The 24,659-nt window shown below is 34.6% G+C and overlaps 1 protein-coding gene across 2 annotated transcripts in view; it reads right to left on the bottom strand.

The window, feature by feature from the left end:
• Window positions 1-24,659, bottom strand: part of TLL1 (tolloid like 1) — a 235,950-nt gene that overhangs the window by 37,939 nt on the left and 173,352 nt on the right. For both annotated transcript variants that reach the window (XM_055276332.2, XM_055276333.2), the window contains 4 exons: window positions 13,901-14,096; window positions 11,847-11,972; window positions 8,958-9,118; window positions 2,781-2,961 (listed from right to left, as the gene is read on the bottom strand). In XM_055276332.2, the coding sequence (XP_055132307.1) occupies window positions 2,781-2,961; window positions 8,958-9,118; window positions 11,847-11,972; window positions 13,901-14,096 (664 nt within the window). The remainder of the gene's footprint in view (window positions 1-2,780; window positions 2,962-8,957; window positions 9,119-11,846; window positions 11,973-13,900; window positions 14,097-24,659) is intronic.

The following is a 24,659-nucleotide window of genomic DNA, read 5'->3' as shown; positions in this document are numbered from 1 at the left end:
AAAACTTCAATTTTGTTTGTGAAGTATAATATCTTTATAGTTGACATACCCACTTTATAATAATGTAGTTACAGTGGATTACTTGGCTTTTGACATATGATTATATATTATCACACTGAAAGCATTATTAGAAATCTAATATTTGCAATGTGAACAGTTATCAATTAAAATGGATAATCTTTTGTAAATTATGACTTCATAAGATCATCATAATGAGGATATTTATTCACCTAAATTCTTATTTTCTGCCATCTCTTGATAATACAACAGCAATTTATTGCAAACATATTTTTAACCTTCCCTTTTCCTGGGCAAACATCTTTCCCGTTAACAGAAACTCCCAGGAAATTAAATGTGAAATAGATCTAATCACTCATCCAGAACCACAGTATTTTAAATATCAATCTGACAAGCAGCCAAGACTTTTCAATGATTTACAAAGTGAACCCTGAAAATTTATACTTAATAATAATTGTCTTGGACTTTACAAAATAATAATCTAATAAAGAAGTGAAAATTATATCTGCTGTTGTTTTCCAGGTCATAAGGAAAAGAACTAATGCCATTTGCCAAGGTCATGATCAGTTCTTATGGTTAAGAGAATGGTCTTTGGACCAAGAGATACTAGGTTTAAATGCTCTCTGACACCAAGCAGCTTACTTAACTCCTCAGCTGCCTCATCTGTCATATAAATATATGAATATAACAATATAAAATGAAACTTTGGGGTTTAATTTCTTCATGAACTTCGTTGTTCAGTTTAGTTAACTAACTATACTCCATCAAACAATCTAGGCTAGACTCCTTGAAAACTATCGTCATGTTAATTGATTTAAATATATATATATTTTTAAGTGCACTGATAAATACTTAAAACATGGATGATTTTCTGAAATCATCCATGTTCTAAGTATGCATCAGTGAACGTGGTTTATAGCAAATTACCTGTTATTGGCTCAAATACTACCAAGGTGCTGAGTTAATTTTACAAATCACAGTTCCACAGAGATGAAGAATAAAGACCATATATGCTCATGTGGTGGAGAACAGCATCTTCTGCACAAGGCTTCAGAGCTGTATTTCAAATAATTAAGGAAGCACATCTTATATTTCAGCAGTACTGTTTCTAAGGACACAAATAATCTGTTTTTATAATTTGGAAAATTTTTTCTGACCAAAAATATCAGAAAGGGAATTTTAAATTTTCTGGTAACTAAATTTAATCGTACTTTGTAGTCAGTATTTGCAGCATGTTTCTTTTCTTAAAAAAATTCAAAATTAAATATATGACTAAAGTAACATAAAAAGGATCCTGAACACTTTCTTTTTAAAAATCATTTTAGATTCATGTGGTACATGTGCAGGTTTGTTACATGGGTATATTGCGTAATGTTGGGGTTTGGAGCTTCTATTGAACCCATCACCCAAATAGTGAACCCAGTACTCACTAGTAACTTTAATTATAATGACAAAATTCATTTACTTCATAATTTCAATTTTTAAAATAAATATTTAGATAGCTTTAAGATAAGTAACCTTGTCTCTACCTAAGCACTGGATCATTTAAACTTCATAAAACACATAATATTTATAAAATAGTGAAGTCTTAAAAAGTCTTATTTTCATTAAAATATTAAAACTATACTTTGAATAACATAAATCTCAAATGAATACCTGAGAAGCATTTGTAAAAGGTCATTTAACCTGGGAAAAAAGAAGGGAATGAGAACATGGGAGCCGAGGTCCATCGTATTCTGGAGGCTCTTTTCTGTATGACTTGGAACTCAATGGAGCTTGTGAACCATTAACTTCAATTACACTGAAAACCCCAAACAAACCCTAGACATTGTAAATCTCATTAATTTTAAACACGTGAGGACCAGAATAAATGGCCTTTGAATTAACTCAATCCAAATTACCTAATATTAAAACATAATTGGAATTCAGTTGCTTTAAATTGCTTGCTAGTTGCAAAGACAGATTGCTATACTAAGGTTTATTATAGTTTTATCTACTTGGGAAGTTTCAAAATAATGTTTTTATAAAGCATGATTCTGAGATTGAGAAAAAAAATTCTTGTTTTTTTATATATTTCCATAAAATTTGGGGAGTTTTATAAAATTTCAGCTCTTTAGGAAGGAAATTTTACTTTGAGCTGCTTAAACTAAATGTTAAATTCCAAACACAAAAGTGCAAACCATTAAATACAGGTGACAATATATTATATTTAGTAAAATTATAATTTCCATGTTCCTAGGTTTCTTACTGCAACCATTTCTATAACGATGAGGCTAAGCACAATTTTAATATTAACTTAATAATAATGAAAATATATTAAAATAAAAAATACATTGCTAAATAAAAAGATGTAAAAGTGTTGCTAAAATAAGACTACATTTTCCAAACACAAAGAAAAATTATTTTGAAAAATCTGCCCCTTTTTGGAGGTCTTGTATCATTATTCCCATCTACCTGTGAAGAGTAAAGTCACTGTATAAAAATGTTGCTATAATTATTTTTGTGTTGTTTGTACAAGCTTTTATAATATTTGACTAAATTTTATATAAGATCTAATTGTTTGGAGGCAACATTTCATCAGGGCCCCTATTATTTAATATCCTAATTTTAAGTAAAATATTACTAAACCTATGTCAAATGGTAAGGCCTACTTATCTTCAAGTTGCATTTACAGAAAACTATGAAAAATAGATCACATACAATTTAATCCAATCTACATTGAAAATTTGTAATATACACATACAACATGTGAATACTTATACCTGAGAAAAAATGTGCTTTGAAGCCCTTCTTGGATACAGTATTGTCAGATTTGAATTCAATTCTCATATTGTTGAACTGGGATGTGATAACTTCAGGCACTTCAGCGCCACAGAATTTGCCATGCAATTTAGACTCAGAGGAAAGACCACTCCAGATCTCCACATAATCATATTTGCAAACCTAGAAAAAAATGTGGTTATCAGTTGCCAGATTTGTGAGTACAAGATGATTGACATTTATCTTAAAAAAAAGTCTTGTTTTTCCCATTTTACTCTTACGGTAGTCAAACTAGAACTAACAGGTAAGGAAAAAAATCAGGCCAGACACAGGGGCTCACGCCTGTAATCCCAGCACACAACTACTAGCAATAGAAATAGCTCTTTCCATTGTAGAGATGAGAAAACTGAAGTTCAGAGATTTTTATATAGCTTATCCAAAATGATACTTGTCATACATGGCACTGTGGTGATTAACAACAAGGAGTTTGGCTTAGTCCAGTGCTGTCTCCCAGAAACACCACATTCTAATGAGAACAGCACCATTAGTAACTTTAAAAGAGAAAGATGGATACTTGCTGTATAATAAAAAAGATTATTTGCTTTTTAAACTTACTAAAAGGACTGATATGTCTTAATTTCTTTTTGTTGCTGAGTGCTGTGAAGTTACTCTGTAGGATTGCTGCAGGACTGCAAACACATAGGAATTCTATTCAGTGCAAAGGAGGTAAGAATTTATGTTAAAATAAGGTAGCCTCATTTTGATTTATATATAATATACTAACAACACTAAAATGGAAGAAGCTAAATGAATGCCAGGTATTTTTAAGCAATTTTATGGCCACTAACAGATGTTTCCATAATACACTTTTCCAAAGTTCCAACAGGGCACATGTTCAAGAACAAATCTTGCATGAATGACCTTATTACATAAATGTGTAATTAGCAAGGTTTAACAATGCATATGATTGAACCCTGGGGCACGATCTGTGCTTTGAAATATGTCAACTCAAATTACTGGTTCTTGTGCTATTAATTAGGTGATAAATAAGCAAAATGCTGCTAGGGAAAATGAAATAACTTTTCTACTTACTTTCTGACAATTGCATTTTTTTTATTATTATACTTTAGGTTTTACGGTACATGTGCACAATGTGCAGGTTTGTTACATATGTATCCATGTGCCATGTTGGTTTGCTGTACCCATTAACTCGTCATTTAGCATTAGGTATATCTCCTAATGCTGTCCCTCCCCTCACCCCACAACAGTCCCCAGCGTGTGATGTTCCCCTTCCTGTGTCCATGAGTTCTCATTGTTCAATTCCCACCTATGAGTGAGAACATGCGGTGTTTGGTTTTTTGTCCTTGTGATAGTTTACTGAGAATGATGTTTTCCAGTTTCATCCATGTCCCTACAAAGGACATGAACTCATCATTTTTTAGGGCTGCATAGTATTCCATGGTGCGTATGTGCCACATTTTCTTAATCCAGTCTATCATTGTTGGATATTTGGGTTGGTTCCAACTCTTTGCTATTGTGAATAGTGCCGCAATAAATATACGTGTGCATGTGTCTTTATAGCAGCAGGTCCTTTGGGTACAATTTCAATTTTTGTTTGGAGAGTTCCAACATAGTATAAAAGACTGTTTCCAAGGCTAAAGATGTTGTCATTGACTTTCCTTTGGAATATCAATATAATGAATAAAATAATGATGTTTTAAGCCTAACCCATTATTCTGTAAGTCAAGTTTTTGCTCAGGCCTTTTATTTTAAATAGCTAAGATATCAAACTATGAAAATACAGAGAATTCTGTAACAGCTTTCTACACAGTAACACGATTATAAATTAAAGAACACAAGAATATGTTAACACAGTTTGTAAAGAGCCCTTCTATGAATGGTGACCCTGACTATGAGAATAACACAACACCTCAGTTATATAAAACCAACTCCCCTGCTTTTTCCTGAATGCAAACCTCTACACTTATTACAAATATCTATCAATTAATAAATCAAAATGTCACACCCAACACAGTAATAGCTTAACGGAAAACTATGGGAGTAGATGTCATTCAACACTAAGTTAATATCAAATCACAGAATTGGTAGGGACATTCCCATTTTCAAAAGGTGTAGCCTCCAAAAAAAAACCTCTCTAAAAACAGTATAAAAATAATTTTCTTTACTTATTAAAAGAAAATTATATTTCATGTAAAGTATGTTAAAATGATAAATTGCAGTCTTTCTCATTATAAAACTTACACATAATGTTAAAAAGAAGCTCAAGTGGCCCATTGAGTTCCAAGATTCTACAATTTCTTGAAATATGTAAGTTCATCACATTTCTTTTTTTTTTAAATTATTATACTTTAAGTTCTAGGGTATATGTGCACAACGTGCAGGTTTGTTACATATGTATATATGTGCCATGTTGGTGTGCTGCACCCATTAACTCGTCATTTACATTAGGTATATCTCCTAATGCTATCCCTCCCCCCGCCCCCCACCCCATGACAGGCCCCGGTGTGTGGCGTGATGTTCCCCACCCTGTATCCAAGTGTTCTCATTGTTTAATTCCCACCCATGAGTGAGAGCGTGCGGTGTTTGGTTTTCTGTCCTTGTGATAGTTTGCTTAGAATGATGGTTTCCAGCTTCATCCATGTCCCTACAAAGGACATGAACTCATCATTTTTTATGGCTGCATAGTATTCCGTGGTGTATATGTGCCACAGTTTCTTAATCCAATCTATCATTGATGGACATTTGGGTTGGTTCCAAGTCTTTGCTATTGTCAATAGTGCCACAATAAACATACATGTGCATGTGTCTTTATAGCAGCATGATTTATAATCCTTTGGGTATATACCCAGTAATGGGATGGCTGGGTCAAATGGTATTTCTAGTTGTAGATCCCTGAGGAATCGCCACAATGTCTTCCACAATGGTTGAACTAGTTTACAGTCCCACCAACAGTGTAAAAGTGTTCCTATTTCTCCACATCCTCTCCAGCACCTGTTGTTTCCTGACTTTTTAATGATCGCCATTCTAACTGGTGTGAGATGGTATCTCATTGTGGTTTTGATTTGCATTTCTCTGATGGCCAGTGATGATGAGCATTTTTTCATGTGTCTGTTGGCTGCATAAACGTCTTCTTTTGAGAAGTATCTGTTCATATCCTTTGCCCACTTTTTGATGGGGTTGTTTGATTTTTTCTTGTAAATTTGTTTAAGTTCTTTGTAGATTCTGGATATTAGCCCTTTGTCAGATGGGTAGATTGTAAAAATCTTCTCCCATTCTGTAGGTTGCCTGTTCACTCTGGTGGTAGCAAATCAATAAACGTAATCCATCATATAAACAGAACCAAAGACAAAAACCATATGATTATCTCAATAGATGCAGAAAAGTCCTTCGACAAAATGCAACAGCCCTTCATGCTAAAAACTCTCAATAAACTAAGTATTGATGGGATGTATCTCAAAATAATAAGAGCCATTTATGACAAACCCACAGCCAATATCATACTGAATGGGCAAAATCTGGAAGCATTCCCTTTGAAAACTGGCACAAGACAGGGATGCCCTCTCTCACCATTCCTATTTAACATAGTGTTGGAAGTTCTGGCCAGGGCAATCAGGCAGGAGAAATAAATAAAGGGTATTCAATTAGGAAAAGAGGAAGTCAAAGTGTCCCTGTTTGCAAACGACATGATTGTATATCTAGAAAACTCCATCATCTCGGCCCAAAATCTCCATAAACTGAAAACCAATTTCAGCAAAGTTTCAGAATACAAAATCAATGTGCAAAAATCACAAGCATTTCCATACACCAATAACAGAAAAACAGAGAGCCAAATCATGAGTGAACTCCCATTCACAATTGCTTCAAAGAGAATAAAATACATTGGAATACAACTTATGAGGGATGTGAAGGACCTCTTCAAGGAGAACTATAAACCACTGATCAACAAAATAAAAGAAGACACAAACAAATGGAAGAACATTCCATGCTCATGGATAGGAAGAATCAATATTGTGAAAATGGCCATACTGCCCAAGGTAATTTATAGATTCAATGCCATCCCCATCAAGCTACCAATGACTTTCTTCACAGAACTGGAAAAAACTACTTTAAAGTTCATATGGAACCAAAAAAGAACCCACATTGCCATGACAATCCTAAGCCAAAAGAACAAAGCTGCAGGCATCATGCTACCTGACTTCAAACTATACAAGGCAACAGTAACTAAAACAGCATGGTACTGGTACCAAAACAGAGATATAGACCAATGGAACAGAACAGAGCCCTCAGAAATAATACCACACATCTACAACCATCTGATCTTTGACAAACCTGACAAAAACAAGAAATGGGGAAAGGATTCCCTATTTCATACATGTGCTGGGAAAACTGGCTAGCCATATGTAGAAAGCTGAAACTGGGTCCCTTCCTTACACCTTATACAAAAATTAATTCAAGATGGAGTAAAGACTTAAATGTTAGACCTAAAACCACAAAAACCCTAGAAGAAAACCGAGGCAATACCATTCAGGACATAGGCATGGGCAAGGACTTCATGTCTAAAACACTAAAAGTAATGGCAACAAAAGCCAAAATAGACAAATGGGATCTAATTAAATTAAAGAGCTTCTGCACAGCAAAAGTTCATCACATTTCAAACTTTAATTTTCTTTAAGAGAACACAGAAGTCAGCTACCTCTTTTTTACCTAAAACCCACTAGTAGAAAGCGAAAACTTCCTTGGTTAGTACAAGCAGAATTAAGAGGAAAAAAGTAATTAAAAGGAAAGAGGCCAGGCACGGTGGCTCATGCCTGTAATCCCAGCACTTCTGGAGGCCGAGGCAGGTGGATCACTTGAAGTCAAGAGTTCGAGATTAGCCTGGCCAACATGGTGAAACCCCATCTCTACTAAATACAAAAATTAGCTGGGTGTGGCGATGCATGCCTGTAATCCCAGCTACTCGGGAGGCTGAGGCAGGAAGAATTGTTTGAACCCGGGAAGCAGATGTTGCAGTGAGTCAAGATAGCACCACTGCACTCCAGCCTGGGCAACAGAGCAAGACTTAGTCTCAAAAAAAAAAAAAAAAAAAAAAAAAAAAAAAAAAAAAAAAAGGAAGGGGGGAAAAGTAGGCAGTAAAAAAGGAAGAAGCCAAATAGACACACAAAAGCAAAACTATGGTATAAAACCCACAAATATTATCAACAATTACTGCTTCAGTGGCACAGATACATTACATTTCTGTTCTCTGATATACATCAGAGACAGAAGTGTCCAACTGATGTACATCAAAGGCAAAATATTTTTTGTGGGTTAATTTTCTTTTATGGATGGATAAAAATCATGTTCATTTAATAAACATTAAAAACGTTGTTGGGAGAAAAGGATGCAAAGGAAGTTAGAAAAAGAAGAGAACGTACAGAAGATTAAACAAAACAAATGTTTATAAACTTTCCTCTGGAATTAAACCAGTGTTGACCAATCACACAAAGGACATTTTTCTAAAAGTTCCCATTTCAGGCTTGACATTGCATTTGAATATGATATGTGTGTGTGCACTAGCACAAAGGAATTTTCAAATAAATGATTTCACTTGTTTAAATGTAGTCACCTGACAGAAACTACCTTTCGTAGAGTAAGCTATATTCTGTATAAAAAAAGGATAGCTTTAAGTACATCTTTTACTGAGGCTAAAAAATTAATCTTTCTTTCTTATGAACCATGAACACATTCATAATGAAAAGCTACATATATAATGAAAATATACCCATTTCCATAAGTAAAATATGCCAGGTTCTTCCAAATGAAATTTTGGTATGACTCAGCCAGAGGGTTTTGGTTTATTTTTTTCTAGAAGTGTCTATGTCACATGAAGTTGACCCTAAATACTACATAGTTATTTAATAAATCAAGAAAATGGTAAATATTAAACACACTAAATAAAAACTCCCTCTAGGTAATTTTCAATCTTCCAGAAAGAGTCTAAACTATCATCCAATGCCAACAAGATTCATAAGCAGTTGCAGAAATGAGCAGTGAGACAAAGAAAGAATACAATGTCTATACTATTTTACTATATCTTTCTTTTTTTTTTTAATTTGACAGTTTGCCTTCAGGGAGTTCCAAAACATGATTTAAAAGAATTACAGTTATTGTTCACTTACTTCATTGCCTTCCAATTCAAAAACCTCAAACTTCACAGAAATTCTGTACTGGGTTGGTGCAACCACTTGCCACACACAGTTCTTATTAGGAGGGTACTCCCTGGGCCAGCCGGGGGTGGTTATGGTGCCGTTAAGTTTGGTAAGAAGTCCACCACAAGCAGCTAGAAGAAAAGAAAAGAAAAAGGTATATTCTCCCCATAAAGTCACCCACTTCTTAGCACCTGTCCATTAATTAATGCCCAAACATCTCAGCACTAAATTTCAACCATCTGGATTTTAAAATCCAGAAATGGCAGTCTCTGTTCCTTAGTCTTTATACAAGTATTGTGGTCATTAAGTCTCATTTTTAAAGTGTTACTTTGTAGCTTAGGAGCCGAGAATATTATGGCTGTACTGAATTTTAGTAACTTTAAAGTAGGGGGAGCAATTTTAAAAAAATTAAAAACCTGGGTCTCAGTTTTCTTATCTTTAGAGTTGGTCTAATAATGTCTTGTAGTGCCTTGGCCACTACAGAATAAAGGAAAAAATTATATTTTTTGTCGGAATCGAGAAGGGTGTTAGGAGATTTAAGGAAAATATACACGTAAAGCACAGTTTAGGCTGATGTAATAAAACCAAATCAATTGTTCATTTCCTCAAACTATTTTTCCAAGACAAGTAACTCAGTATTACCTGAGCTACCAGACAAGATATATTATGGTAAATAGAACAAATTTGTTATCCCAAAAAGTCCAATTTAAATACTGATTTTCTTTTTAAATAGATCTATGATTATCTATTTTAAAAAGGTTCTATTTAATTTTCATCTCTTCCTTATTGACAGTGAAATTAGCAAAATCATGGTATCCTAAAGCAAGCTGAATGAAAAGAACATACATTGTACACAGTTCATAATTAATTCCTAAGGAGTCAAGAGTTACCTAAAATAACTGGTCCCTTTTTTGTCTTTGTGCACGTGTGTGTGTGTGTGTGTGTGTGTGTGTGTGTGTGTACACATATACATATATGCTATTTTTATAAGTATATACAAACACTACCTGTACAGTTACTTTTACCACTTTCTTAGTAAATTATGATAAAGTAAGTATTTCTAGTTGCTCCACAGAAACAGTAGTCTTGTTATTTTTTGATTGTCTCATATACAATGTCCTCTTTTAAAAATACACTGCTTCATTACTAGGTCTTTTTTATTCTAGTAAAGGGGGGAGATTAGTAGGTTAATAGGTGGGATAGAGACTTCTGGAAGCCAAACAGGAAAGTTCAGACTTTTAAGAAGAAACAGGGAATCTCTGACTTTTGCTAAATAGGTCAGCAGGGGGGTGTGCATTAAGCAAATAATTCTTTCCCCTTTGCCACTTATTATATTCTCCATTACGGGTATAGTAGAGAACAGGTGCTCATTTTCAGAGGACTAATATTTTGGTGGGAGACATCAACAGTAAACCAACAAATACGTAAATATAAATAATGTTAAACTGCTACACATTCTATGAAGATGAATTTTGCAGAAATTTTAAAAGAGGAATAAAGGAGGAACAGACTGGAGGAAGAGAGATCTTCCAATTCATCCTGCCTGTAATAGCGGTATGGGGCCTGTAACAGGGTAGAGGCAGGGAAAATAAAAAAGAGTTAGCTTTAAAATTTGAAGGAAGAGATCACAGATAATGGTAACAAAATGTTGTACAAGAAACCTCATCTTAAAATGTAAAGACGAAATGCAGATAACCACGACAAAAACGTCTTTTTAAAAAATTCTATCATTTATTGATAAAACACATATTTATCTCCTGCTTTATGTCTGACTGTGCTAGATGTTAGAGATACAAAGATGATTCTAACTCAGGATTTCTCATTTTAATAAGGGAGACATACCTATAGACTATATTAAGAAAAAGATAAAAACAAATGGTGGTTAGATGGATGGATGGAGAAATGGAGGGATGAATAGATGTATAGATGGGTGGACGAAAATCTAGATCTAGATAGAGACAGAAATAGATCTAGATATATTAACATACATATACATGGTGGCCTGGTATGACAGATGGATGAATGAATGATGGCAGGATGGATAGATAAAAATCTCGATCTAGACAGAGATATTTACAGATATATTAATATGTACAAACACAGTGGCCTGGTGAATGGATGGATGGATGAAAAGAAGGATGGATATAAATCTAGGTCTAGATGTAGATTTATATATAGATGAATCTAGATAGAAACAAATATAGATACATTTATTTATATATGTGTGAAATGGTTTGGCTGTGTCCCCACCCAAATCTCATCTTGAATGACAGCTCCCATAATTCCCACATGTCATGGGAGGGACCTGGTGGGAGGTAACTGAATCATGGTTGGGGGGAGTCTTTTCCATGCTGTTCTCACGACAGTGAGGAAGTCTTACGAAATCTGATGGTTTTACAAAAAGGAGTCCCCTGCACATGCTCTCTGGCCAGCTGCCATATACGATGTGCCTTTGCTCTTCTTTTGTCCTCTCCCATGATTGTGAGGCCTCCCCAGCCATGTGGAACTGTGAGTCCATTAAATCTCTTTCTATTATAAATTACCCAATCTTGGGTATGTTTTCATTAGCATAATAAATATGCTAATGTGTCTGTATTAACAGCATGAGAATGGACTAATATGGTGTGTTATACATATATAAACAAGGTGGCCTGGCAATTAAAGGAGGAAAGGACAGATTCTATAACAAGAATTCAGGTAAGGTTTCACATCAGCTGTGACTGTGAATTGAGTCTTACTAATTGAGGAAAGAGGTCACTATAGGAAAAACGGAAGGAAAGAGGAAGACAGATAGAGAATGAGAATATAAGAAATAAAGAATTGTGGGGGATGGGGGTCCAGGAAGAAGCGCTGTCATACCTTCACAGCTCCTCCTGTCTGGGCCCAGCTCATAGCCAGGCTCACAGGCGCACTGGTAACTGCCCAGGGTGTTCAGACATCGCTGCTCACAGCCTCCACGGTCAGGTTTGGCACACTCGTCTTCCTCTATGAAAATGGTCATAGTTATAGAACAACTATACGTATATATATGTGTATGTACATGAAATGGTTTGGCTGTGTCCCCACCCAAATCTCATCTTGAATGATATCTCCCATAATTATCACGTGTCATGAGAGGCACCTGGTGAGAGGTAACTGAATCATGGTTGGGGGTTCTTTTCCATGCTATTCATATATATATGAGGGTGTAAATCTTTCTAAAAAACTACCATGCTTAATGGTTCCAAATAAAATGGAAACAATTCATTGCTTCCATTGCTTCCATCAACAAAGGAGCAGGAACAACATATAAGCCCCTGATGGATAACGTATACAAATTCATGTTGCTGCTACCTAAGCATTGTCAAAAAACCCACAGAAGGCCTGGAAACCTATTGCTGGGCCAACTGAAGATCACGTTATCTCAGACACAGGGTGTGTTTTTCTGAATTTGAAGTCAAATGAGGATAATGAAGCCCAGGCTTTTTTTAGAATGAAATTTAAAAACTTACTAAAAAGCATAGCTTCAGCAACACTGATTTTACATTATAGTTTGATAGATAATATCCGCAAAAATGCTTTTAAAGAAATATCATTATTAAGAAATGGACTGTGGTGAACATAAAAGATATAAAACTCAGAAATTGACTAGGTCTCTTTAAATTTAAAATACTGTGTTTCTTATATAGACATTTTGCTCCAGAAAATGTGATAACCTCATATTTTAATAAATACACGTACTGTATAATTGTATATTGAAACACAAAAATATACATTATATATAGTATATATATAATATATACTATTTTAAAAATATATACTATTTTGAAAAATGTATATGACAGGCTACTCCATAATCTCATTCTTCAGGAATAACCTAATATGAGTTAGACAAATAGTAAACAGTCTCTGAAGAAATTATGTATCAACAAGACACTTGATTTGAATAAGTAAATATATGAATATCACATGAAAGAAGCTTGATAGCATGTTTCTTCTATGAAATATATCACATACAGAAAATTTCAAACATGTAAATGGAGATTTTAATGAATTCTTTTAATACCTGTAGTAAAAGTGCCAAGTTTTTCTATCTTTCATTTCATATGTTGAATAAAATAGCTTTCAGGGAAAATCCATTATACTGTTCTTCTTTAAATTTTGACAATATTTACATATCTATCACTCTAAGTTTTGCAATACACAATTGAATCCTTTATCCTATCCTATATCATTTATCCTATAAAATCAATATAGAGGAAAATTTTGTTTTCTCTTCCCATAGAAACATTTTATTCTATAATGACACACAACATAAGTGTCAATGAATTTCCTAAATGCATATGTGATGTTAATATTTTCACCAGAATATTTGCTTGCTTTTCACCTCACAATACATACAAAATATGGGACATAAGAATAAACTGAAATGTAGTTATGCAATTCAAAATCAAAGCTGATCAGAGATAATTATTTGTCAAAAAGACATTTTAGATATCAGAATATTCTGCTAAGGAGGCCATAAATTATTTTCAATGTGGGGGAATACTAGTCTGAAAGGGAGTAATGCTGGCACCTGGAAACAAATAGATAAACTTCATGTCAGTAATCTTTTTCTGTTCATGAATTCTTGGTTGGTTATTTGCATTGCAAATATTTTCTTTCTGTCTGTATATCCTTTTCTGGAACTTGCTGTTTTGACTATTTCATAAAAAACAGATGGTAGAATATCCTAATGGAATTCCTACCCTGTGCTACAAAGTTCTAAACTCTAGTATTTTATTAATAACCTTTTCTATCAAAACTCTCCAAAATATCCATATTCATATTCAACTTTCAATACAACTTCCTCTAGTTCTCCCCTAACTCAAAGCTAAACACTACAATTATCCTTGATAAAGAAAATCTCACGTTTGAAAATTATTTCAAATTACCTTTGAAAAAGTTAGCAGCAAACCCTGCTTTGTTCACAGTTCCATCAGAAACAAACTTCATCCACAAAGTATTGGAGGTAGATCTTATATCTTCAGGTTTGTCATAACCACAGAAACGCCCTATCAAAGGGCTATTTTCACTGGTTCCATCTCTAACTTCCAGGTAGTCATAAGCACAGTTGTCATGTCTTTCAATCTGCAACAGAAAAAAATATGTGAACATATATGTTTATAGATAAAACATCTATAGGAGGATAGCTGTCTTCTCAGTGCCATACTTCTGATTTGTTAATATAAAAAGTTATGTGTATCAAATGAGTGTACTTGAATGTTTCTCATGAGTGTACACTGTAACAGCCATGAACAAAGAACGTTATTCTAGTAGATAGGGAAGGATAAAAAATAACTATGAAACAGTACATCCACATGAGTCAGGATCAACAGAAACTAGTTGTCTTTTAAAAGAAAATTAAACTACAAGTAGAAATTCTTCATTCAATAGAGGCTGAAAAAAATTCAAACTTAAAAATTATCACTAAAAATCTGGGCCTGATATGCTGCTGCAAGTAATATATAATTTCTTCTGAATCATAGTTATAAAAATTGCTCCACAGTATTTCAATAAAATCATTATTTTATTCATAGAAAATTTGGATTCAAATTATCTGAACAAATGTAGCACTATTTTTGGTTATAAATCTTTTTGAAAGGAAAATCTGATAATATGGGATCACTGTTCTTCCTTAGTCTATTGAATTCTTTCTCCATAATTAACCTGGCTGTGTAGAGAAAGACTACTATATACTAGAATCAACAGTGGTTTTCTCTTTCCCAAGGAAATATGGCCTTGTTTGGATGAGGCTTTTTACCTCAACACACTCCTCTCAGCCCAGATAATCAGGGGAAACTCAATCTCTTTCCTTAACAAATGAATGCAAATACCAGGTCAGACTATTGGCCTATGACACTTTATGGGGAACTACATGTTCATGGACCCGTGTTTCAGCCCTGGGCTTCTAAAAACAAACCCCCAAAAAATCAAAATTTATAAATTGTTTTAAAAATTGTAAGACAATTTTTATGTAAAATTCTTGCTTTTCACCTTTCACAGAAGTTGACCACTAGAACTAAAGTCTTCATAGAGTCAACTGCTTATTAGGTGTTTAAAAGCAGAAAGCAGAGATATCTACGATTAAAACACCATGAAAAGTATCAAATCTTGTCAATGTCACTCAACATACAATTCGTTAATTTACAGAACTCTGTTACTAGTGTTAAGGAATATGTAGAATGTCATGGAATATTGGGGAATGTCCATGGAACTGCAACTTGAATGCATGAAACTGCTGGTATAGTTGGTGGAAAAATATGTTTTCTGCCTTATCAATACACTAACAATAATAGTTTTCAAATTAGGGTAGTATAAAGACAAACAAAAAAAATACATTTTGAAGCACAGATTTAGTTAGAACTAGATAGTACATTTGCTGCTTCCTAATCACAAAATACTCAGTGCCTACTCTCCACTAGGCACTCTCCCTGCTTGGTATGCATCATTCAGAAAAATATCAGACAACCTTGCCCTCCTGGTGCTTGCATTCTACTGATGAGTAGCCAGAAAAGGAACAATAAACAAAATAAATAATTAAATAATAAAATGTTAGAAAGTCGCCAATTCAATGGAAAAATAGAAAGTGTAGCAAGACAAGAAGTGTGAGAAGATGCCTATGGCCTTACCACCCTGAAGGTTCCTGATATGATCTGATCTCAGAAATTAATTAAAAACAGGCCTAGTTAGTATCTGGATGAGAGAGGTATCAGAAATTGGGTGCGGGAGAGAAGGCTGTAATTTTAAGGTAGGTGCTCATTGGGTACTTTTCATAAATCCATATTTTTCCTAAAAATAAATTATTTTTGTGTGTGTGCAATTAAGGGAATAAATGAAAAATATTTATATAAAGAATATCTAATTCTAAAAGCACATTTTAAAAACTAACTCAATTGGTCACCAGGGGTGACAAGTCCAATTTGGCCAAATATATATATATATACACACACACACACACACACACACACACATATATATATATACATATAAAACCTCTTATCTCAGTCTTTAATAGAATCCCTTCAAAATCAGGGTTCTCTATAAATATGAGAACATTTCCAGATGGCCAAAGGCTGTTCTTGGTCAATGGGACAACACAGAAAATAGTATCTCAGATTTCAAGTTATAGAGTTTGATAACAGAATAAATGACAAAACTGTAGACAAAATAGCCAAAGGTCCTGGCAAACCAAACTATCCTCCCCTGCTAAAGCAGCACAGAATGAACTGCTCCTGATTCACAAATCCTATTGGAAGAGGGGGAGAAAGAATGAGATAGAAAACCACAAGAATTGAGAATACACAATGAAGGAAGCAACATCTTGTAGTAGAGGGTCCATTAATAAAAATAATATCACGACCAGGCACGGTGGCTCACACCTGTAATCCCAGCACTTCGGGAGGTCTTGGCAGGTGGATCACATGGTCAGGAGTTCAAGACCAGCCTGGCCAAGGTGGTGAAACCCTGTCTCTACTAAAAATACAAAACAGTTAGCTGGGCATGGTGGCAGGCACCTGTAATCCCAGCTACTTGGGAGGCTGAGACAGAGAATTGCTTGAACCCAGGAGGTGGAGGTTGCAGTGAGCCGAGATCGTGCCACTGCACCCCAGCCTGGGCAACAGACTGAAACTCCATCGCAAAAATAAATAAATAAATAATATTACATTGCTTCAAATTAGAAACCAGGCTAGTGTAAAAATTTAAAAAGTTAATTAAAAAGGGTTTTAATTACTATTTTAAGAAGATTATTGTTAAAAATTATGGTACAAACAAGGAAGACAACATAGTTCCTATTGAAAATGAAACTCAAAATTTCAGATTTCTTCAATGATTAAAAAGAAATAGGATAATTTAAATTGCCTGGTCTATGAAACTCACTTTATTCCTTTAATAGATATACAATCATTCACTTTACATTTTAGTTTACAGCGTATTCACTGGTTACTTAGTAAAAATTGGAATTTTAAATATTTTATATGATACACAGAGAGTAAATATTTCACAGGTAAAAATAGCTAATTATAGAGTTAAATTCACTAGTACATACTTATGCATTACATATTATTTACATATTAAATATGTACCTGGTATTTGGGGAACAACATTCTCACACAGTGAATGCCACAGATGTTGAGTTGCCTAGAAAATAATATATGCCTCATCTACATGAATTTATGATATTTGGAAATACATTATATCTTTACAACAACAATTCTAGATATCTCATCAATTACCTGAGTGGTCTTCAGTTACTTATTTTTCCAGTTTAATCCTAAATGCAAGGCTTGCACAATGAATTTGCTCCATTTGTACTAATTATAATTATACTTCATCAGATACATCAACACACGAGTGATAACAATGAGCACAAATGAATATTTGAGTTACTCTGTGTCATTTGTGCAACATTTTCTTGAGCTATATCAAATTACTTCATCAATTACTACATGGAATGCATAGAAATAAATATGGTTGAAACTAAAATGTGAATCAAGTCCATCGATGTTATGCCAGTAACTTTAAGCTTCATCAGTAAAAGAACACCAAACACTTTCATTCTTTTATAGAAAGAATGAAAGAGAAAGAAACAAAGAAAGGAAAGAAAGAGGAAGGAAGGAAGGACGGACGGAAGGAAGGAAGGAAGGAAGGAAGGAAGGAAGGAAGGAAAGAAGGAAGGAGGAAAGGAAGGAAGGGAGGGAGGGAAGAAAGGAAGGAGAGAGGGAGGAGAAAAAAAGAAAAAAAAGAAAAGAGAAAGAAAGAGCAGTTTCTTTTTGAGTTAAAGCATGGATACAGTTCCGCTAACTGGGAGCTGAACTCAATGTCATGTGTAATTAAACACACAATAAACATATAATAAATAAAGATGATGCAGATTTCTTATACACTTTAAGGTAAGCAGAGCATAAACCATGTATTACTATGACAAGCCTATCATAATGAAAACAGACCTAATATCTTCATAGAGAATATAGGGAAAGTGATAGTAAGCTCTGAACAATTTTCAGAAAACTAATAAGTAAGTGATATCAGAAGTAGATCCAAACACACAAAGAAGGAAGAACATGTACAAAGACTAGTGAGAGGGATTCATAGTACATTTCACTACTGAGGGTTCATATCTTTAATGCAGAATGAAGAGAAACCATAGAAAAAGTAAGTGATTTTTATTTAGCAAGAACTAAAATAAATTTAACCCAAAGTGGTCAACTTCTTATTCTAAACCTGCCAACCTGTACAGAGTTTAGTGGTCAGTGCATGTGGGTGAGCTCTGGCACTGAAGGAAAGCCAGCCCTGGAGGTAGGGGTTAGGCTCAGGCTTGGGACCCACTCACATGCTTGCCTTCATTTGATAACCAAATTTCCAAATCAAAATACCATTGCACAAATATCTATTGCAGTATCTAGTTATTTATAAAAATTTCTGAAAACTTAGAAATTTCTAGATAATAATTTTTAGTAAAAGGTATCCCATGCTCCCTAAAAAATTAAAAATAGAATTACCATATGATCTAGCAATACCACTTCTGGATAAATACCCCAAAGAATTGAAAGCACAGTCTTCAGAGATATTTGCACGCTTACGTTCATAGCAGCATTTTCACAATAGCCAAAAAGTGGAAGCAATCCACAGGTTCATTGATGGATGAATGGATAAATAAAATGTGGTATACACATACAATGGAATATTATTCCACCTTAAAAAGGGGTACCTAAAGTTCTCTAATTCATAGAGACAGAAAGAATGGACACTGCCATAAGGAATTTGGGGAAGGAGGAAAAAATTAGGGTGTTTTTGGGTGATGGAGATAGTGTTTCAGCTTTGCAAGATGAAGAGTTCTGGAAATTGCCTGAATATTTCAAATCTACTTAACACCACTGAACTGTACACTTAACAACTGGTTAAGATGGGAAATTTTATGTTATGTATATTTTACTATAATCAAAGATAGCTCTCATGACTTACAATGTAGATTTAAAACATAGCTAATGCAATCAGATATAATTAATGCAATCTAAATGATGCAACTTGTATAGAGAATATTATTTTAAACGATATACACTTGGAGCAATGTTAAAGCTGTTTTATGCTTTGGGGGAAAATGTTAAATAAAACTGATTAATAAAAACAATGCAAATGAGCATTTATCATTAAAAATTAAAAATAATTTTTATAATGAGAAAAATCTAGTAAAGTCTAGGAAATAACGGTATAAACAAAAGGAACATTGAATAAAAAGGTGAAAAGCTTAATATATGATTATTTTAAATTATATTATCTTGTTTATTTAATAATGTTTATTAGTAGTAATATTTAAAATTAAGTTGACACAACACATGAATAATTACAGCTCAAAAAAAAGTTCAAACATGTTAAAAGCAACATCATAGGTCTTGCTTAGGTTTATTTTCACGTGAATGGTTTATTTAACTGCTGCCACTTCATTATTTTTCTTCATGATACAAGTATTTTTTGATTACTCATAAATTTAATAATTTTATTGTAAACCTGCTATGGCCAAATAATATTCACTTGACAGTATGTGAACAGTGGCGAATAAAACAGACATGCCTCTGATGGACTGACACATAATGATTAAACAACAAAAATGTATAAGTGAAGATAGATACAAAAGGAATGATTTGAATGCCATAATAGTATATTAATAGAATACTGACGCTTCTCTTTACTACTAGACGTGGTGACATAAATGCACAGAGCCAGGGCTTGTTTTCGATCATAGTGCTACGAGTTGTGCAACCTTGGGCAAGTTTATTGAAACTAAGAAGTGCTAATCTTTCAGACACAATGATAGCCTAGACCGTAATTCATGAAGAGCTGCATAACTCCTCTGTTTTATAGTCATTACTAAAATATATTCTCAGCTAACTTCCCAGAAATAGTACGTGGCAAGCAGAAAATCCTCAACTAATTAAAACCTCCTTATCTCGGCTTTTTAGTTCATTCACAAAGACTAGTCTACTTATCATTAAATTAATAAAAAATATTTAAAGGATTTAAAGGATTACTTTCATATAAGCAATCTACCAAGTACCAAGATAAAAACTTATGTACATAGTTTAGAATGTTTCAGCTCGCAGCTGTGGTGGTTAAGGGTATTAATCAGCTCTGGTTTTCATAAGGAAAGTATCACCAAATCAGAATGTGTAGTAATGTTGACAGGTACCTCAAACTTAATACCATTTGAACTAATGTATGTGGTAATTTCAATTTAAACAAAAGTAAGCTCCAGGTTTATTTCACTTCTGCTTTGGTGACATTCCTTTGAAGTTGTTACTGTAAACATTTCCAGCCTTCCAAATTTTTCTCTTTTGTATTTCTTCTTACTGAAAGTTCTCAAATAAAATAATAGCACTAGAAGCTTCTTTACAAATGACTCTGCTGCTAAATAGAGAACAAGCTTTCCAAATTACTTTCAGAGGGGATCTATATTCATATACAAACTCACTTCAGTATACTGGTCTTAAGAAATAATGTATCCAATAACTACCAGAGGAGAGAAAGCTTCCTGTATTAGTCCATTCCAGATGCTATGAGAAAATATCACAGATAGGGTGGTTTACAAACCACGAAATTTATTTCCATAGTTTTCAAGGCTGGAAGTTCAAGGTTAAGGCACTAGCAGATTCAGTGTCTGGTGAGGGCCCTCTTCATAAGCGTTGCCTTTTCATTTTGCCCTCACATGGTAGAAGCTCCCTAGGCCTTTTTTTTTTTTTTTTTTTTTCCCGAGATGGAATTTTGCTCTTGTTGCCCAGACTAGAGTGCAGTGGCACAATCCTGGCTCACTGCAAACTCTGCCTCCCAGGTTCAAGCAATTCTCCTGCCTCAGTCTCTTGAGTAGCTGGGATTACGGGCACCCACCACCACACCCAGCTAATTTTGTATTTCTAGTAGAGATGGGGTTTCACCATGTTGGTCAGGCTGGTCTTGAACTCCTGACCTCAGGTGATCCGCCCACCTAGGCCTCCCAAAGTGCTGAGATTACAGGCGTGAGGCACAGCACCTAGCCCCTAGGCCTCTTTTATAGGAGCACTGATTCCATTCATGAGGGCTCCACTCTCATGACTAATCACGTCCCAAAGACCCCACTGCTAATACCATCACCTTTGGAATTAGTGTTTCACCATATAAATCTTGGGTAGACACAAACATCCAGACCACATCACTTCCCAAATGGTATAATTACAGAAGCATCGAGATTCTATTACCTGCCAAATAGTGTTCCTTCCTGCTCAAAGATTCCTGAAACTCATTGACAAAGACACATAGACTTTATTTCAGCACTTTCATGAAAATGCAAATGGCACTGGCAAAGGTAAAGCCATGACATAAATTCACATAGAAGCATGAATGATGGACAGCCAAGAAGTTCTTTAAAGTAGATTTCAACAGCATGATAGACAAGTTTATCTTCACAGTCCTTATATCTGAAGAGGAATATAGTAATATAAAGAAGAATAAACGAGGCCAGGTGCAGTGGCTCATACCTGTAATCCCAGCACTTTGGGAGGCCAAGGAGGGCAGATCATGAGGTCAGGAGATCGAGACCATCCTGGCTAACATGGTGAAACCCTGTCTCTACTAAAAATACAAAAAATTAGCCAGGCGTGGTGGCACACGCCTGTAGTCCCAGCTACTCGGGAGGCTGAGGCAGGAGAATCGCTTGAACCTGGGAGGTGGAGGTTGCAGTGAGCTGAGATCACGCCACTGCCTTGCAGCCTGGGCAAAACAGAGCAAGACTCCATCTCAAAAAAAAAAAAAAAAAAAAAGAATAATAAACAAAAATATAAACAGTTTTTGAAACAAGGCAAAGACTAGAATCAGTGAATAAAAACTGTACTTTGTCAGATAAAATCACATAATATTGGAAATTTATGAAAACATTTTGATTATACATTTTCAACATAAATATGTATAAAATGTATAATACCCATATTGAGAACATATGTAAACAAAAAAATGATATAAACAGATAACTGACTAAATTAAACAACCACCTAATGACTATTAGAACAAATAAGAAAATATATAAAGCTGATTCTTGATATTCATACTAGTTACAGTCTATTAAGTTGCTCAGAATACTGAACTAGCAAGTACTGATTCATTGCTCCTAGGGTTAGAGTTCCTGTGAGATTCTAGTCACAAAATTATGTTTTGTGCGTTTCTGTTTAAAGACGCATTAATACAGGTTGCCCATTTATTAATACTGAACTCTTACCCAACAGCACTATATATACACCATACATGTCTGAACGAAGATAATCTGACACATATTTTCTCAGTAAGGCACATCGCAGCCGGCAATGGGCACATTAGGTGACTCAAAATTTGCTGCTGTGTACACGTCTGTGAATGACCCAGAAGGCACTGCAAATATTAATTTTAGGCTTCCAAAATTTTAGTAAATAGGCAGATTTGCAAATAAAATCAGGATCAAATGTACCTGGGTTTTAATGCTCTTTTAGTACTCACCGGTGTGATACTAGGTTAGCGGCATAAACTGAGTTTCCTTACCTAGAAGATTTAGATGTTTATTAGGCACATTTAAATCCTGTTCCTTGTGAATTTCTTGAAACTCAGCATCTCTAGTCTAAAGTCAGTCTAACTTCACCATACCAGGTACTCCATAATCTAAATCTTTCTTATCTATCCAGGCTTGTTTCCCTCTGCATGGAAACTTACATGGCTTTAATAAAGAAAGGATATACTCATTTCCATCTGCCAACCGTCACACACTCATACATTGACTTACATGTAATCTATCCATCCATTTATATCATCTGTTACTGAACATTAATCTCACAAACAATGTTGCTGGAGAAAAAATGATCAGAGACACAGATAAGATCCCAATAAAATGATCAGAGACACAGGTAAGATCCCAATAAAATGATCAGAGACACAGGTGAGATCCCAATAAAATGATCAGAGACACAGGTAAGATCCCAGCAAAATCATCAGAGACACAGGTAAGATCCCAACCCACTGGTGGACATATTCTAGTGAGAGAGACAGATAATAAACATGTACATAAAGAGATCTGTAGCATAAATTCCGGTAGTTGGAAGTGCAATTTACTAAAAATAAAACAGAGTGATGATTTAGAGATAATTGTAGGTAAGAAAATATTTTAAGTAGTGTTACCAGCCAAGAACTTTTTAAGAAGGCAGTAATTAAGCAGAGATCCAAATAAAGTAACGGGAGGGTAAAAGCAAGGACCTGAGGCAGCGGAACATCAGTGGTAAATGCTGTGATGCGGGAGTGAGGTTGGTGTTTCTGAGAAAGAGAAAGAGGGTGAGACGAGCTGACACAGAGGCGGTGAGGAGGAGCCAAAGAGCAAATCACAAGTACCCTGGCCCACGATAATCGAGTCTAGATGTTATTTTAGGTGTGATGGAAATCCCCTGTCACTGGAGCAGTGTCATAATCTAACATACATTGTAAAAGCGTCACTCTTATTGTGAGGTGAAGAACGGGATATGCAGAGCAAGAGTAGAGACATGAGGCTCTTGCTGTGAGTTCCAAGCAAAGGGGGGATGGTGAGAACAGTGGCGGTGTAAAGTCATCGTGTATGGGGTATAGTTTGAAGACAAAGCAACTGAAATATGCTGATAGATTGGCTGCAGGGCTTAAAAGAAAAGGTAGAATTAAGGATGTTCCTTGGGTAAGTCGTGACAAAAAGTACTGAAATAGTACTGAAATAAACAGAAGAAGAGTGGGTTTAGTGAGTAAGACGAAATAAGCAAGGGTTCGGTTTTGGTCATGTAAAGACAAGAGATCAACCAGATATCAAAATATGTCTAACATATAAATGAGGGAGGCAGAAACATATAGAAATAAAGTAATATGAAGATAGGACAGGAAACTAGAGACAATAAATAAAATTTACTCTCAGCCATTCTATGACATGACTTTTCCCAGGTCATAAAGCATAGTCATCACTGATTCATTCACTCAGTAAACAAGTATTTATTAAGCGACTACTGTGTGTCAGGCACGGTTCTAAGTGCCTGAGGTGCAAATCTTTTCCATTTGTCCTTATGTTATCTTATTTTTGAAGAACTATCACTGCTATTGCATTGATAAATAAAAACATAAACCACAAATCAACTAAGGTAGCAACTTAATGCATCAGTTTTCAGGTTGATGGAATGAATGCATTTTCTGACATCACGTCTATAATAGAATTCCACAAAAAACTGAATTACATATTAAAAGACAGTTAATCTCTTAATTCCTGAAATATCACAAAACAAAGCAAATACATTGGGTGGATAATTTTTATGAGTCTTTTTTGTCTAAATCATGGGTGAAATTTTTCTACTCAATTTTAGTTAACTATCCACAATAAACTGGTCTATTTGAACAGTATTTGCAAACCTATTAGTCCCTTAAATTAACAAAGTTCAACTGTCAATCAAGTAATGGTAGAACCAAAGTTTCCAAAAGTGCAAAAAAATGGTCAGGAGTATAAAATACAACATAATGATTAAAGTAGAAAGTATATATTTTTTTGGTAACAAAAGAAAATACACCTGGGAAGTTAAATGGTACATGCAAGGGGACAGAGACAAGTACTGAAGAAACAGAATGCACAGGCTTGCAGATGAGGATGACAGAGTCTCCGGG

Source organism: Symphalangus syndactylus, chromosome 4, assembly GCF_028878055.3.
Source record: "Symphalangus syndactylus isolate Jambi chromosome 4, NHGRI_mSymSyn1-v2.1_pri, whole genome shotgun sequence".
Classification (NCBI taxonomy): Eukaryota; Metazoa; Chordata; class Mammalia; order Primates; family Hylobatidae; genus Symphalangus; species Symphalangus syndactylus.
This window is presented reverse-complemented; position numbering and strand designations above follow the sequence as displayed.